The sequence below is a fragment of the Sus scrofa genome, chromosome 15 (assembly GCF_054392235.1).
Source record: "Sus scrofa isolate SSC_HxYL_T2T_F1_AM1 chromosome 15, Sscrofa_HxYL_maternal_Yorkshire_Landrace_v2.0, whole genome shotgun sequence".
Lineage (NCBI taxonomy): Eukaryota > Metazoa > Chordata > Mammalia > Artiodactyla > Suidae > Sus > Sus scrofa.
The window spans coordinates 93,379,631-93,395,866 of NC_139397.1; the positions used below are offsets into that span (position 1 = coordinate 93,379,631).

General features: G+C 46.2%; 1 protein-coding gene and 1 long non-coding RNA gene across 11 annotated transcripts in view; one reads left to right on the forward strand and one right to left on the reverse strand.

Moving 5' to 3' along the window:
• The window catches only part of RAPGEF4 (Rap guanine nucleotide exchange factor 4), a 320,273-nt gene that overhangs the window by 276,436 nt on the left and 27,601 nt on the right, over nt 1-16,236 (forward strand). For all 10 annotated transcript variants that reach the window (XM_084999522.1, XM_021075197.2, XM_084999527.1 and 7 more), the window contains 8 exons: nt 1,847-1,997; nt 3,730-3,818; nt 4,780-4,810; nt 5,034-5,112; nt 6,674-6,820; nt 9,254-9,351; nt 15,489-15,614; nt 16,011-16,189. In XM_084999522.1, coding sequence (XP_084855648.1) covers nt 1,847-1,997; nt 3,730-3,818; nt 4,780-4,810; nt 5,034-5,112; nt 6,674-6,820; nt 9,254-9,351; nt 15,489-15,614; nt 16,011-16,189 — 900 coding nt within the window. The remainder of the gene's footprint in view (nt 1-1,846; nt 1,998-3,729; nt 3,819-4,779; nt 4,811-5,033; nt 5,113-6,673; nt 6,821-9,253; nt 9,352-15,488; nt 15,615-16,010; nt 16,190-16,236) is intronic.
• On the reverse strand, nt 406-11,953 carry LOC146395977 (uncharacterized). Its single transcript, XR_014829577.1, has 5 exons — nt 11,852-11,953; nt 10,978-11,093; nt 7,678-8,625; nt 6,649-6,931; nt 406-2,135 (listed from the first exon to the last, which is right to left on the reverse strand). It is a non-coding gene; the product is annotated as an uncharacterized LOC146395977 (long non-coding RNA).

Genomic DNA, 16,236 nt, shown 5'->3' on the forward strand with positions numbered 1-16,236 from the left:
GATGTCTCTGGATCCAACACTCAAGTATTTGTATTGCTTGAGTCCGAGTCAGAATAACCTTGAAAGTTAGAATTATATCCACTTGCTAGCAACTTGATGTTTCAAACCATCTCGGCCTCATACAAGTAAGAGGGACCCTCCCTCCCTCTCCCTCTTTCTCTTTCTCCCCCTCTCTCCCCACCTCTCTCCCTCACTGACTTGCGAGTTGAACCAGTACATATTTTTCAATCAGTCAAGAATTACTCATTTGGTACCCACCAAGTGCCTGGCTATGCTGCTGCCCTAAAAAGAGAGTCTTAAAATGTCATGCCCAGCATTGCAATTCTGAAAGAAAAACTGAGTTATGTGTGCATAAAAGCAAGAGACCCAAGGGTTAATCAGAAAAGAAATAATTTTCGCATAAAATGATCTTTCTTCTCTTTTTTATTGTAAGCTCAAAGAGAATTGTAGCAATACAGGTTGAGCAATTTTCTTTTTTATGAATCCCGTGCTCAATTTATGAAGGCCATTTTGCAAGCCATTTACATGCAGTAAACCTTTGCTTTAAGGTTCTGTCATTTACCTTGATCATAATTATTTATAGTCCCTTTAGAAAAGGCCCTTGACTGGTTTAGCTTCCAGGCACAGCACTGCCACAGGACAGTTTTCTACACTGCCTTTCAAGTCATGGTCGTAGGCCAAGACATGCCCAGTCTTGTCGCCAGGTATGAGGCGTGGGGGTATCGTGTAATGGCGAATAAACTAGTTGGAATTAGGAGTCTTGGATTCAAAACCAGCTCTACACTCTTACCATGTAATCCTGGCCAGTTATGCTCCTTTACTGTCGGTTTGTTCACTTGTAGAAAGGAGCGATGCTCTCATCACAAGACTATCAAGCAGGGCTTAACTGAGGTCCTCTATGTGCAAGTTACTCTATGTGTAAGTTATAAAAGAGGAAATGGTTGTATGAATGAATTGTCTATAATATGAATTACTGTAAATTGCTGAAAAAGGAATGGTTTGCCTAATCTAAAATCTTTCTTGGGCACACACTCTTTTTCCTACTGTAATCCACGGAAGAATGTAAACTGAGAGCAGGGGCCTTCACCAGACATATACAGTAAACAATCGAGTATCTGTTGTCTTAATGGATAAAATCCTACATAGATGTCATTGTGCTGGGTGTGGTACAGAATCCAAGAAAAATATTATCCCAAGCCTCAAGAAGCTTATAGATAAGATGACTAGCCATCAATGCAGAAAAAGCCATTATGAGTTATGAAGGGATGGTATAAAAACTGTGTCTGAGTGCCTCCCCAGTAGATAGATACAGCAGGACCCTTTCCTCATCCTGACCCTGGGTGAGTTTATTCACTTCCAGCCGCATGTGCTTCCCCTGTGCTCTCTGTATCAGTCTCAGTTCCGGCAGGACTGGACGCCCACATGGAAGGGTTTAACTGAAGTGCGTATAACAAAGGATTACAGAGAAGTGTGCAGAACTGTGGGACCCAATAAGAGGTGGTGAGACACCCAGAGACAAGCAACAGCGGGGAGCATTACCACCCCTAGAAGTGGAGGGCAGGCGGGGAATGTGATGAGAGCCAAGCTCGGCACAACCAGTCCTTGTCAACACACAAGTCCAAGTAGAGCCATCCAAGTCTAACTCCCTGGGCAGCTATCAAGGCAGAGTCAGCTGGGTTTGTATGCATTTGGTCCAGCACCTTTACGCAGGTGAGGATTTTCTGGAGGGGCTAAGGAAGGAATTCCATCTGTCCAAAAGGCTGGCTTTCTGAAGCTGGGATCTGTCCCTCTGCCTTTGGAAGTAGCACAATGAAATGGCTAAATGTCTTCCTTGACTCCTCGGCACTTACCACGCACAGCCTTCACAAGGTACAGAACAAGAGAAAATGGATTACGCCCTCAACAATAAGAGGCGAGTCATCCGCCTGGTCTTGCAGTGGGCTGCCATGTATGGAGATGTCCTACAAGAGGATGATGTGGCCATGGCTTTCCTGGAGGTACGTGGGGGTCATCCCTTCCAAGAATGCCTCTTTGGCCGACGGTGCGGGGACTGCCCATAGGCATGGCAGCTGGCTTGGAGAGGCTCGAACTGCAAATTTAGGACTTTGTTGACATGTTCCTTCATCAGAAAGGTACTGTAAGAAAAGTAAAGAAAAGCATCATCCATTGTCCTGCCACTCTAATACCTGGTCGTAGCATGCTAATGTATTTTCATTTGCCTTTGCCTTTGTTGTATTTTCTCCAGTTGTAATCAGACAGTACCCATCATTTTACAGGCTACTTTTTCCACTTTAAGAATTTTTCCATGTCAGTAGATTCTTTCTACTGACATGTCAGTAGAGTCTTTCTAATAAACATGTCTAATGCCCTTCGAGTAGCTAAGCCACAAATATATGTATTTCCATACTGTTGAATATTTACATCATTTCCATTTTCACCTTCCTAGGATAACAGTGGAATGAACATTTTTTGGTGCAAATAGGTCCATCCTATAAGTGGGATTACTAGATGAATTGGTAGATGGTAGATACTTTTAAGTAGAGTGAAGCAGGTAACTTTACTAAGGAATTCCTGGGACCATGAGGAATAGATCTGAAAGGGATATGATTTACTTCATAGCCACTGCTTTAAGTTGAATTTCCCTTTTCCCTCCCATGGGTCCAGTCCTATGCTGCAGCATCAACCTGGACAGTGAATCCTTGATGACGCACTCTGTCCTCCAAGACTGAGTTGAGAACCTTAACTCTGTGCAGGCGAAAGGCAATGCAGCTTCTACTTCAAACTTTATCAGTCTATGTGTTCAAGAACAAGTTACCCAAAAGACATGCCCTCCCTCTCTCCTTTTCAGTGACATCACTTGGCAGGCAGAGAGGTGAGGCTGGGAGGAAAGGTGGATGGTGAGAGTCCCTCAAGGCTGTGGAATGAAGGATTTTGAAAATGTAGAGGAATAACATGAGCTTTGGTCAGACGTCAAGTCAGGACTTCGACCCACTGCATTGAGTAAAGGACCATTGTGCAGAGGAGCCAGGGTGGTGGTGGTGAAGTGGCCACTGCTGCTGCACAAAGCAGGGCACAGCTGCTGCTTGGTGGGTGGGTCCATTCCCAGGACATCAGTGAAGAGTCCTGAGCTGGTGGCACAAACTCAGCAAAACTTCAGTGCAGAGCTGAAGACCCCATGCCTGTGTTTTTAACACCAACAGTTAACCACAACTAGCGATAAATATTAAAGAACACATGCTAAAAGAATGTTCAAAATATTAAAATTTCCCTTAAAAATATTGATGTGAAAAAAAGTGCTCTGGAAACTATAAAATAACCTATTGCAGAACGTTGCATTGCATTGCCTTTCATATAAATATCATATAAATAATTTACTCGCAATTTGAAAAATTGTTTTTGAATTTATTGTGGTAGACTATCTCCAACACAAAATTTGCTATTTTAACCACTCTTAAGCCTTCAATGCAGTGGCATTCATTACATTCACAAGGTAATGTAACCATCACCACCACTGGTTTCCGAGATTTTTTTCTCACTTTCAATTTGGAATTTAAACATGCTGTAACATTTTTCTTTTTTCTTTTCTTTTTTTTGGTCCCCAATCCATGAAACCACTGTCTGGAGATGCTAGTGAGGCAGATGACATAGGGACCCATCTTTGTTGCTCTCTATAGAACTATGTACCTTTTGCAGTTCTTGTTAAAAGCCTGTGACCTTTGCCAATTACAGGAGTTTTATGTGTCTGTATCAGATGACGCCCGGATGATTGCTGCCCTCAAGGAGCAACTGCCCGAGTTGGAGAAGACTGTCAAGCAAATGTAAGGAAGGGCTTGGCTTTGGGGTGTGCTTTCATCAAGTAAGTGCCTGCTGCCTCTCAGTCACACCATCTTCCAACAAGGCCCTTGCTCCCCACCCGAGAAGGGAAAGCTGATCTTTCAACAGCCACTCAGTGTTCTGATTTGTGTGGTCTGGGCCTCAAGGAAAGGGAGTATAATCAGGCCAAATGAACCAAAGGTAACTTCTGCTCAGCTACCTTCTGTGGTGGATGACTACCAAAAGAAAGCCTGACTGACTTCACTTAGTATGAGAGTCTCTGGTTCCATCCATGTTGCTGCAGATGGCACTATCTTGTTCTTTTTTGTGGCTGAGTAGTATTCCATTGTGTATATATACTCCATCTTCTTAATCCAATCATCTGTCAATGGACATTTAGGGTGTTTCCATGTCTTGGCTATTGTGAATAGTGCTGCTATAAGGGAACAAATAAAAATAATTATAAAATTAAAAGAAAGCCTGGGAGCCAACATCCACCTTGGGTCCCTTTGGGTCAAGGCAGTGAAACCAGTAATAAAGTGGTCAGTGGCATTTAAAGAAAGTTTGAGAATGACTTATATGGGAAACTCGCTTTCTGCTACCAAAGCTGTTGACGGTGAATACTTGTGTCCTCTTGGTGGAAACAGAGAAGGTTTTTACATGCCGTTCTTTGAGCCATTGATTAAACGCTGGAGAGAGTGTGCGCTACTAGGTAGACTGTGAGAGCTAGAAATCCTGGCTGTTCACATCCGTTCCACCTGAGACCTGCCTGTGGCAAGAGCTGACCTCTTAGCTGTCTCCTCTGTGCTTAGGCCTCTCGGGATTCAAATGAGGTTCATACTGCCTCCTGAAGGAACACTGTGCTTTTATTTTCTAAGAGAAGATTAAAGTTATATATACAAATGCAGCCATTTAAAATGATAGTACCGACAGTATTAAACAATGTGCTTTCTCTATTTTTCATAGTTCAGAAGATGCAAAGGCTCCACAAAAGAAGGTAAGTGGTGGGGGTTAGAATTCTCTAATTGTCAGTGCCCAGTAGAATGACAGGTCTCTAGACATTTTATATTGCATTAAGCGCAAGTGATGTTTTGTAAATACAAAGTGTGTTTTCGTCATTTCTTGACTCTGACTGCTTCTCAAGTGTGTGTCCTCCAAGCTGCAGATGTGCATCTGTCATTCTCCCCTTGTGATAGTTGCTGCTGTTTTTATTTCCACAGCACAAAGTTCTTTTGCAACAGTTCAACACAGGTGATGAAAGATCCCAGAAGCGCCAGCCCATCCGCGGCTCTGATGAAGGTGAGAATTTTCTTCCACCTCACGGTCGTGTAGATTATTTAAAGTCAGAATAACATCTTCTTCCTGGGAATCATCCCCTTGGACCCACAGAACAGCTTCTCTTGGCTGTCCCTTTGCACTCCAAATGGTTTGCTTGGAGGTGCATTCCAGTTATTTATGTTCTTGAACTCTGTGCCTGGAGCTGAAGTGCTCACATTTCACTGATTCGGCCCCACCCCCACTGCCACCTTTCCTTGATGGAAAGATTATCTCAGGGATCCATTGTTCAGGTGGGAGGAGGGTGGCTGGTACTTTGAAGATGCCTTGGAGGTGAAGCAGCGGGGTCACCTGTAAAGCAGGATTTCTGCCCTGGGACCACGCCCTGGCCCTGGGACAGCCTTGTTAGAGCCATCAGGGAGGTACAGATGCTGGCTGTTACTGTTTGCTTGGATAAGATTTTTCCAAAGAAAATAAAATTAATAATAATGGTCAAATCTTCATTTTAAGCCACAGATGACTCTTATAATTTAGGAGAATTTGGGAGTACCCCAGATTTAAGAATTGCAGTAGCTGGAATTGCTTCCAGGATTTGGGTGTTGAGAGGTGAACCTGTAAATGCCATCTATGGGTCTGCTGAGCTCAACTTCTGAGCTCTGTGGCCCGGCCTCAGAGTGTACAAACCAGCGAACAAAGGAACAGGGATGTCGGTGAACGTTCACGGCCTCTGGCAGAAGCACTCCCATGTGCAGGGATGTCGATGTTGGTGCCCCGCCACTGCACCAGGCAATAAGAATCTACTGGTCAACCTACAGCACAACGCCTCCTGTATGGTAAAAAAGAAAGGCTCGCAGGAGTTCCCCTTGTGGCTCAGTGGTAATGAACCTGACCAGTATCCATGAGGATGCAGGTTCAATCCCTGGCCTCACTCAGTGGGCCGGGGATCCAGTGTTGCCATGAGCTGGGGTGCAGGTCACAGATGCAGCTCCAATTTGACCCTTAGCTTGGGAACTTAAAAACAAACAAATAAAAAAAAGGCTCGCAGACAAGGGCCGACCCAGAAAATTGCCCTAGACATACTTCTCATTTTTTCCCATGACTTATGTGTGGGTTTTTCACAAATAGCTGTTATGGTGTTTTTAAACTGGGGGTGGCAGCCATGGTCTGTTCTTAGACCAATGCCAAGGTAAGGAGTTTTGGAAGGGGCAGCATAGGCATAGATGAGTACAGATCAACACAAACCGTAAAGGAGTGCCCATCGTGGCACATCGGAAACTAACTAGGAATGTGACTAGGAACCATGAGGTTGCAGGTTCAATCCTTGGCCTCACTCCGTGGGTTAAGGATCCCGCGTGTGGTGTAGGCCGGCAACTGTTGCTCCGACAAGACCCCTAGCCTGGGAACCTCCATATGCTGTGCATGTGGCCCTAAAAAAAAATAATACCAAAAAAAAAAAAAAATACAAAGCGTAAGAATGGCTCGATGATGCAAGGTTTGGAGGGTGTCCAGACACTGTGCAGAGCTTATGGTTTTCTTTGAGAACTCCCGAAACCACCTTACCATATCACAGCCGTCTTCCCAACAGTGCTGTTTAAAGTCTATTGCATGGACCACACCTACACAACCATCCGGGTGCCCGTGGCCGCCTCGGTGAAGGAAGTCCTCAGCGCAGTTGCCGACAAACTCGGCTCTGGGGAAGGCCTGATCATCGTCAAGATGAGTTCTGGAGGAGGTAACAGGCTTGCGCCAAACAGTGTCTACCCCGTCCAAACACAATCCTGCCAGGAGTTAGCGTGGCCCTTCCAGGCTGGTCCAAAGGGACAAATTCGTGCTGAGTGCGCTCCTGAAAATAAGAGAAATAAACGCGGAAATGTGGTTAGAGGCGGGCTGGGCTGGTGGCTCACATCCCCATCCTGTAGGTACCCACTCGGAGGCAGAAAGGGGTCATCTGTCTAAGCAGCTGGAACTGAGGTCTCTGGTGTGGGTGTCAGCCTGGAGTTCTTTTCCTAGAAGCCCTAAGCAAAAAAGCTTAGGGCGGTAATAACCTATCCTGGAAAGTCATCTGAAAAGTAATATACATATCCGTGTGTATCTGAATCACTTTGCTGTACACCTGAAATAACACAACATGATAAATCAGCTGTTCTTCAATTTTGTAAAAAGCTTAAGATCTTGGAGGCCCTGAGAGGGCACCTGGCTTTTCTAGCTAAAGGTCATGGGTTTTTCACAAGGCTGAAGCTGGTTCTTTTCAGCTGATAGCGCTTTCTGCCTTCCCCAGTCGAAAGGGCAGGACCTCAGCTCACCAGGCGAAATGAGGAGTATTTTCCCTCACGGCATTACTTGACTCCTCTGTGTTCTCCCAAAAAGTCATTTACTCACTCCTCATGTAATTCACTGGCCACTTGGTGTGGCTGTGCTGGGAGACGATGTGTTGGACCCAGCCTATGCCCCCAAGTTGCTCGCAGGCTGGTGAGGAGGGAGACACTATATAAACAAGTAGAGTCCACACAGGAAAGGGTCGAGGCAGGGTCTCGGGTCTGCTCGCGTGGCAGCGGCAGCCTGGAGGAGGGAACCGGGAGGCTGACTTACCCAGTTAGGATCTGATGGTCCTTGGAGGATCCTTCAGGATTGAGTGAGCCATTTCCGCCGTGTTTGAAGGCAAGTGATTCCACTGATGCAGGATTTTTATGTGCATCTTGGGATTCTCAAGACAACCTCTTCCATTTCTGGGCCTGGCACATACCACCCGTGACGTCTGCCCGCCACAGCCCTTCTGGCCCGTTCTTTCCGTAGCTATCCCAGGGCCTCCTTCACCTCCTTCAGGTCTCCCTCCAGATGCCACTGTCTCTTCCTTCCTTTGATTCCCTTTCTAAAACTACAACTCTCTTGGAGTTCCCGTCGTGGCTCAGTGGTTAACGAATCCGACTAGGAACCATGAGGTTTCGGGTTCCATCCCTGGCCTCGCCCAGTGGGTTACGGATCTGGCGTTGCCGTAAGCTGTGGTATAGGTCACAGACGCGGCTCGGATCCCAAGCTGCTGTGGCTCTGGCGAAGGCCAGTAGCTACAGCTCCAGTTAGACCCCTAGCCTGGAAACCTCCATATGTCGCAGGTGCAGCCCTAGAAAAGACAAAAAGACCAAAAAATAAACAAATAAATGCATAAAACTAAAACTCTCTCCCCCTTACACGTACTTCAGCGCCTCCTTCCCTGCTGTATTGTTTCCTCCTCCTCACCGGCTTACCCTCTGATACATTGTCACTGTCTGCACCCCTCACTATGACACAAGCTCTTTTTGGACTGGGGCTTTTTTCTGTATTGTTCCCTTCTGTATCCTCCATGCCTAAGTGTCCAGCATATAGTAAATGCTAACGAAAGATCGGATGAATTAATTTTTTGAACACAGGAGGCTTAATCTGGGTAATGCAGTTGCCCTCCAAATTAGGGGACGACCGCGTTGCTGTGGCTGTGGCATAGGCCAGCAGCTGCAGCTCCGATTCAACCCCTAGCCTAGGAGCCTCCACATGCTGCAGGTGCAACTGTAAAAAGAAAAAAGGGGGGATAAAAAGCTATAGAAACCCAAAACATATTTGTAAAGCTGCTGTTACCATTGTAACAGTGTTGAAATGTGTTCTACCGGACAACTTTTGCTAATTTTTATGACAGGTTTTATATTGTACCTATAACTGTTGTGGTTTCGTGAAATTGTTGCTGATCATAAAACAAAAATATTAGGAGATGAGTGAAAAAAATAGTAATAAATTTTACATCTAAAGATATGTGGGCGCTCAGAATCCACCCAAGTTTTCTAAAAGTCGTGTTTCTATCTCCAGAGTGCTGGGCCTTATTGCCATCTGGAAGCGTAACTTGCTTTTTTGTTTGTTTTTAAATAGCAAGTGTGGTTTTTATATGCAGACCTGGGTGAAGTGACCCTCGGGTATTTCCATTCCTGTTTCGTGGTCATTTCTGATGGCATCCTGAGTGTCGTGTGCCTGCGTGAATCCCGGTTCTTTTTTATTCAGTGGGTCCCTCCACTGCTGTATTTTATGCAGTCACTCCACGTGTCCCAGTTAATTCACCAAGCTGGCAATTTGTTGGTGTGATTAGGGCAGTGCAGCACGTCTCAGATGCATTTAATAGGCAATCTCATGCTTTTTATGTTCACAGAAAAGGTGGTGCTCAAACCTAATGATGTTTCAGTATTTACGACGCTCACCATTAATGGACGCCTGTTTGCTTGCCCGCGAGAGCAATTCGATTCACTGGTAGGTGTGAATGGCCTCCTCAGAGTAGTGTCAGCAATCAGAAAAACTTGTCCAGAGCTTAATTTTGCCGTCACGTTGAACCTTTGCCGAACAATCTTGAACGCTGCTGATCTTTATCTTTTCTGTGGTCTATTAGCTAAGTCTCAGATGTTGGAGCTCTAGATTTTCCTTGGTGGAAATTAGCCAAGTAGCAAGCACCACTGTTGGGGCCTAATAATTCAGCTTTCGGAACTCTTTGTAATAACCCACCTCCTTGAAATGCCCCCATTTTAAATACTCATATTAAAAATCTGAATGCTTAGTGGCCAGGGTAGAAATGATTTTTTTTTTAAAGACAGGGTATTGCAGTTTTTCGTCCTCCTTAGGCAATGAAGAAATGCATTAAGGGAGTTCCCGTCATGGCACAGTGGTTAACGAATCCGACTAGGAACCATGAGGTTTCGGGTTCGGTCCCTGGCCTTGCTCAGTGGGTTAAGGATCTGGCATTGCCGTGAGCTGTGGTGTAGGTAGCAGACATGGCTCGGATCCTGCGTTGCTGTGGCTCTGGCGTAGGCCGGTGGCTACAGCCCTTATTAGACCCCTAGCCTGGGAACCTCCATATGCTACAGGAAGCGGCCCTAGAAAAGGCAAAAAGACCAAAAAAAAAAAAAAGGCTAGATAGGATGGTGGCGTTCAGGTCAGAATATGAAAGACAAAGCTAGAAAGTTTGCATCTCCACCTGAGTGGAGGTTTGGAATCTGAAGGCGCCGGCCTGAGGATTTGCATGCTTGCCAGGCCGGAGTCTGCCTCGAGTTCACTGCACCCAGGCGATGTTCAAGGCAATGCCTTGTGATGGTGCCGGGCAGAGCCTGGGCACAGGTGGTCACCTGAACGTGGTGAATTTACAGGTCTCAAAAACCTCTAACAGGAGTTCCTGTCATGACTCAGCAGTGAATGAACCCCACCAGGATCCACGAGGACGCGGAGTCCATCCCTGGCCTCGCTCAGTGGGTTAAAGATCCAGCATTGCCAAGAACTGTGGTGTAGGTCGCAGACACAGCTCACATCCTGCGTTGCTGTGGCTGTGGTGTAGGCCGGTGGCTACAGCTCTGATTCGACCCCTAGCCTGGGAATCTCCATATGCCACGGGAAGCAGCCCTAGAAAAGGCAAAAAGACAAAAAGGAAAAAGAAAAAAAGAAATGCATTAAGGCAGAGCCACCCTCCAGTCCAAGGAAAAGGCTGTTCCCTGGAAGCGCTCTCTCCATCTTGCGTAGGGAGTATCAGAGGCCCCCCGTCTTCCCTAAGTCTCCAAAACACTTGTTCGTAGCCCCCCACAGCTCTGTGAATCAAGGCTGAATCAGCCATGCCAGTAAGGGCCTTGCCCTCTCTCCTTTATGCAGCTGGTAGAGTTCCTTTCTATTTCTCCTACAAAAGTTAGGCATGGAAGTGAGTACCTATTAGAGGACCTTAGCCTGTGGGACCAGTTCAGATGATAGAAACCTAGTTTTTTCCATCTTTAGACACACAGGGCTTCTTTACCAAGACAAGTGCAATGCAGGCACTAGAGGGAAAGTTGCATCGCATTTCAGGAGGAGAGTTCAGACGTAAGTGATGCATGAATACGTTCAGTTTAATCAGATCAGTACCTTGGACATTGTTGAGCCTGTTTAGCCTCGACATCATGCCAGCATCCTCCTGGTTTGGGGACAGCTCTCTGTGCCCCGAAGCGCAGTGGCATGAATTTGCAACATCTTGAATTCACCTGGAAGGGAACGTCGCAAGCAGGGTGCTGGTTCTCCCGATGCTCCCTTGTGCATCCAGCCCAGGAGCACCCTGGCCTCCCTCAACCACCACTGCTGTACGAGCCTAGTCTGCTCACAGTCCCTTCCATATATTGTGCACCATCAACATTCACTGCTCTCTGAGAAATAAATATTTCCCGACCTTGAGGAATTGGGAGGGAATGGAGTAAATGAGCCCTATCACCCTCTCTTGGAAGCAAAAACAGCCAGTTTACCCCTAGACCCCGACCGACCCGACTGACTGACTGGAGGTGCTGCATGATGTGTTGGCCTCACAGGGCTCGGGCTTCCCTTGCCAGCTGGCTCCTGGCCACAGCCTCCCATGTCTTGTAGAGACGGAGAGTGTGGACCGTCTCCAGCGCCCTCGGGGGCAGATACTAACTTTTTAAGCCTCTGTTTATTTGCGCACAATCCTGCAGTCTTATGCGCTCTTGGTCCTTAATATCTTCCATTTTAAGGCCTGAGGAATTGCAAGGCATTAACTTTGCAGCAAGAACCCGGGACATGAACGTAAGCCTCACTTCCTCCTTGTCGGTGCCCTGTGCTCACTGGGCTGCCGGTTACACCGTCATACTGAGGACCGGTCAAGCCTTACCTGCCTCACAAACTGAATGCTTTCTAACGAGGTCTTTGAGGACAGCCCTTCTAGGAAAAGCCAGACACAGGATGACTCTGCAGGACAGATTGTTGGCCAAACCTTTGATCCATCAACACATACGTGAGCAGTGCTAGCTTCTGTGTGACGCTAGACTGGTGTCCTGGATCCTCTGTCCTTACGACAGTTATGGTCCAGTTGGGAGATGAAACGAACACAGACAGCCTAGAACAGAACAAATGGTAGGGCCAAAGTTGTCTGGAATGAGTAGAGTGCCGGCAGTTGATCCCAGTTGCTTAGGGCTTAGATTCTAGAGCTTGACTCTCTTGACATTTTAAGCATAAATGTTAGTACAGAGCAGCTTACAGTAAATCGAACACCACTGTACTGTAATTTCATTCTACTTTCATCCATTCACTGGTTCCTCGGTTTGTTGTTTGTTATTTGTAGGGCCTATACCATATCATTCTAGGCATTCTAGATGATTCTGGCTCGAGAATGGTCCTGAAGATGAATCCTAGTACCTCAGGGAGCTCTCTGTATAGTGTGGGACGCCAGAGGGTCATAAGCACCCTGTGTGACAGATGCCGTTGCAGAGCCAGGCACGGGGTGTGGGAGCACAAGAGGAAGAGGATACCAGGGTGGCAGCTTGCTTGAGCCATCTCTTTGTCATAATCAGCACATCCTTTACTGTCTCAGTTTCCTCATCTGGAAAACGGGAGGGTAACAGTGCTCATCTCCCAGTCTCCGCCATCCAGGCTTAACAGAGAAATCTGCTCTCAAAAAGAGCAGAGAGAGAGACACTGCAGGAATCTCGTGCCTCTGTGTAAGTGCTTCTCAGATCTGTCTGTGCAGTGCAGACCCTACATACGACCTGCTGCGCTTCATCTGTAGGAAATTTCCACAGGGATCCGAGACAATGGTCTGAGGAACTGCTTCCTGTGGAGCCCACGGTCGGCATGTAAATTCCCCACCTCAGATGGAGGCGCCCTCTGTGCTGCTCGGATTGCCTCTCTGGTGGTTTATGGAGGGAAGGGGTTAGCCTGCACTTTGCTTGGTGAGCTCTGTTCACTCCAACAGGGGTTTCTGGGTTTCTCTCAAAAGAGATTCAGGATGCTCTGACTAAAATGACCAGCATCCATGGCTGAAATAATTTTATGGTATCTTCTCTGTAATTCTGTGGTTAATTTAATCCCCTCTATGAGAAGCCATAAGACCTCAAGGGAGAGAGATAAGGAGTCAGGCTGAGGAGAGAACAAACCCCAGGAGCAGAGTGAGAGGGCAGGTCCACAGCAGAGCAAAGGGGCTGTGTTCACGGTAGCACAGGCAAGAGAAGGCAGACTGCAGAGACCCAGTCTGAGCCTCGGAGAGTCCTCGCACCAAGCATTTAAAAGCTCCTCCCGCTTTTCTAGCGGAGACCTACCCTGCTTGAAACCATTCTCCTTACTTGACCGTCAGCTTCAGGTCTGTTCCCTAAGTTTTAAACCTTTGGAATGGAATTCCCGTCATGGCGCAGTGGTTAACAAATCCAACTAGAAACCATGAGGTTGCGGGTTCAATCCCTGGCCTCGCTCAGTGGGTTAAGGATCCGACATTGCTGTGAGCTGTGGTATAGGTCACAGATGGGGCTCGGATTTGGCGTTGCTGTGGCTGTGGTGTAGGCCAGTGGCTACAGCTCCAATTAGACCCCTAGCCTGGGAACCTCCATATGCCACGGGTACGGCCCTAAAAAGACAAAAAAAAATAAATAAATAAACCTTTGGAGTAACGGTTTTTCTATGCCCTGCTTAGAGGGAATCAGGAGCAGGTATTAGCTCGTGCATCTGGTGCCGAGCTTGTGAGCCTTCCCGTGCCTCTGCACTGATGCAGCACAGCTAGGAAGGGAGCTAACCTTGGAGGGGCTGGCAGGGGCCTCCTCTGTGCTGGGCACTGTGCTTTACTGAAATTATTTCTGTCCAATTCTTTAACAAGCCAGGATACGAGGTCCTGGGGCCCCACCTCATCAGAATTAGAAACAAGACAGTCAAGAGCTTAGGGAACTGATCCCAGTCCATGTAGTTAAATCGAGGTTTACATTGAGAGTCTGTTGCTCTCTAAAGCTGGTGCTAACCTGTTCTGTTACAAAACCCTAACTCCCCATCCGGTACTCAAGGACTTGCTAAAGCTGTTCAGACTGTCCGTTTGGTGCCCCTGAGCTCTCTGCTCCTGCCGAGCAAGTCCCATGACAGTGTCCCGGCCTTTGTGCTCTCATGCTCAACTTCAGCCTATGACAGACCATCATGGGTACTCAGGGGAAATCTCGCCATTCTAAACCTGCCCAGTTTTGTCTGTTTGATCGTTTAAAACACCCAGCCTCTTTCTCCAAGAACCTCTTCAGGTCACACATTCATGTGAAATGCCTACTAACTCTCCAAAAGCCCATTCATGTTTCCTCATCTGTTTCTCCACGTCTCTGGGAAACAGGTGTTTGTTGACACTTCTGTCTGTCCCTTTATACGTGCAAATGAATGCCAGCAGCTGACTCCTTATTGATGTGCAATGCCATCCTTGCTGATCAGGGCTGACTCCTCTTTTAAACTGCAAATGTTCAGGTGCCCAGAATGCGGTGGGCACTTATAGAATGTAAAGGTTATGGGTAATGATGCTAATGATGATGGTGATAGAATGTGAATGATATTAGCACTTCCAACCTAAATACGGAATATTAAATATGTTTAGCATATTGGGAAAATTCTTTCATGTGACTTTTGCAACTTGAAATATTACAGATCAATTGGTATTAACATACATAAGTTTCTAATAGATATAAATCGTTCATCTTATTAAGGAAAAGCACCATAACACATTTGTCATAAAATAAAAATAAGATGGAAAGAAAATCTTGACCAGGGGTCATCTAGATAGTAGCAGAGTTTAGTTTTCTTTTTCTTTTTTTTTTTTTTTTTTTTTTTTTGCTTTTTAGGGCCGCATCCAGGGCATATGGAGATTCTCAGGCTTGGGGTCTAATCAGAGCTACAACTGCCAGCCTACACCACAGCCACACCACCACCAGATCTGAGCTGTGTCTGCAACCTACATCACAGCTCACGACAACGCTGGATCCTTAACCCAATGAGGGAGGCCAGGGATCAACCCTGAAATCTCATGGTTCCTAGTCAGATTCGTTTCCGCTGAGCCACGATGGAAGCTCCCAGTTTTCTACTGCCTAACCTAAAACAGCCTGACCGTATGACTATCATTCCTAGCTCAGAAAGTGGAGGAGTTGGACAGCACAGATAATCACAGAGCTCCCTCTCACCAGCCCCTGCAATAGTAAGCAGCATTGTAACTAAACACCCAAAACCACCATGCCAGCACCTGCTTTGGAATAGTTCCAGTGGGAAATAAGGGAAAAAGTCCCCAAGAACTTCTTACATGTTTACCAGGGGAAAGGAGTTGTTTCCAGGGAGCTCCCAGGCCCACGCCGAAGAGACCCTCCATGGGTCAGCCTTTTCTGAATCTTATTTGCCATGGTCCACGTTTTTCAGTAGGTGGGATTGGTTAGAGTGATGGTGCTGACACTAAAGATGGCACTGAAGCAAGCAAGCATTAAGAGCAAAGGCATCTTTCTCCTCTGGGTAAAATCAAAGTCAAACTTTGTAGACATTCCTGAAAGCGTCTCCAGAATCCTTTCCCATCAGAAACTCCTTAGAGCATTTAGCTTATCTGTTCTGAGATTCTGTTTTGAGATTCTGATTTACTTTTGCATTATTATTCATAGACTCCCTTGCCAGAACAGGAGGGCCCAACTGTTGGAACAGTGGGAACTTTTGAACTGATGAGCTCCAAAGATCTGGCATACCAGATGACAATTTATGATTGGGAACTCTTCAACTGTGTGCACGAGGTAAGGTGCTCTATTTAAGAGCATTGAGTCGTAGGTACCATAGCAATTCTGGATGCAGCCTGCAAATGTTAATGCATGCTGTGACGTGGAAACTATAATATTTTTAGCATTGAGTTTATTAATAAAGTCTGTTTATGAAGTCTTTGAGCGGTAAAGAAAAATCTTAATAATTTACAGTAAGCTCTGTCTTTCTGAGTATATTAAGCCAATAGCACCTAGTCTGCAGTTACAGCTTCAACAAGCCTCACTGAGCCCTTCGGATCTTCCAAGTTCAAACTGAAACCCAGTCAGTGATTGTATTCACTGACCAATATTGATTTGTCGTGTCAAAGAGAAAAGCTGAGCTGTTGTTTTGATTTAAAAACAAAGATGTGACATTGTTTTCCTCTCTTCTAGCTGGAACTAATCTATCACACATTTGGAAGGCATCATTTTAAAAAGACCACAGCGAACTTGGATTTGTTCCTGAGGAGGTTTAATGAAATTCAGTTTTGGGTTGTCACTGAGATTTGCCTTTGTTCCCAGCCCAGCAAGCGTGTTCAGCTCTTAAAAAAATTCATTAAGATAGCGGCCCAGTAAGTATCAGCTTGGAGAGAGAAAAATGTTTGAGCTGAATTTTCAT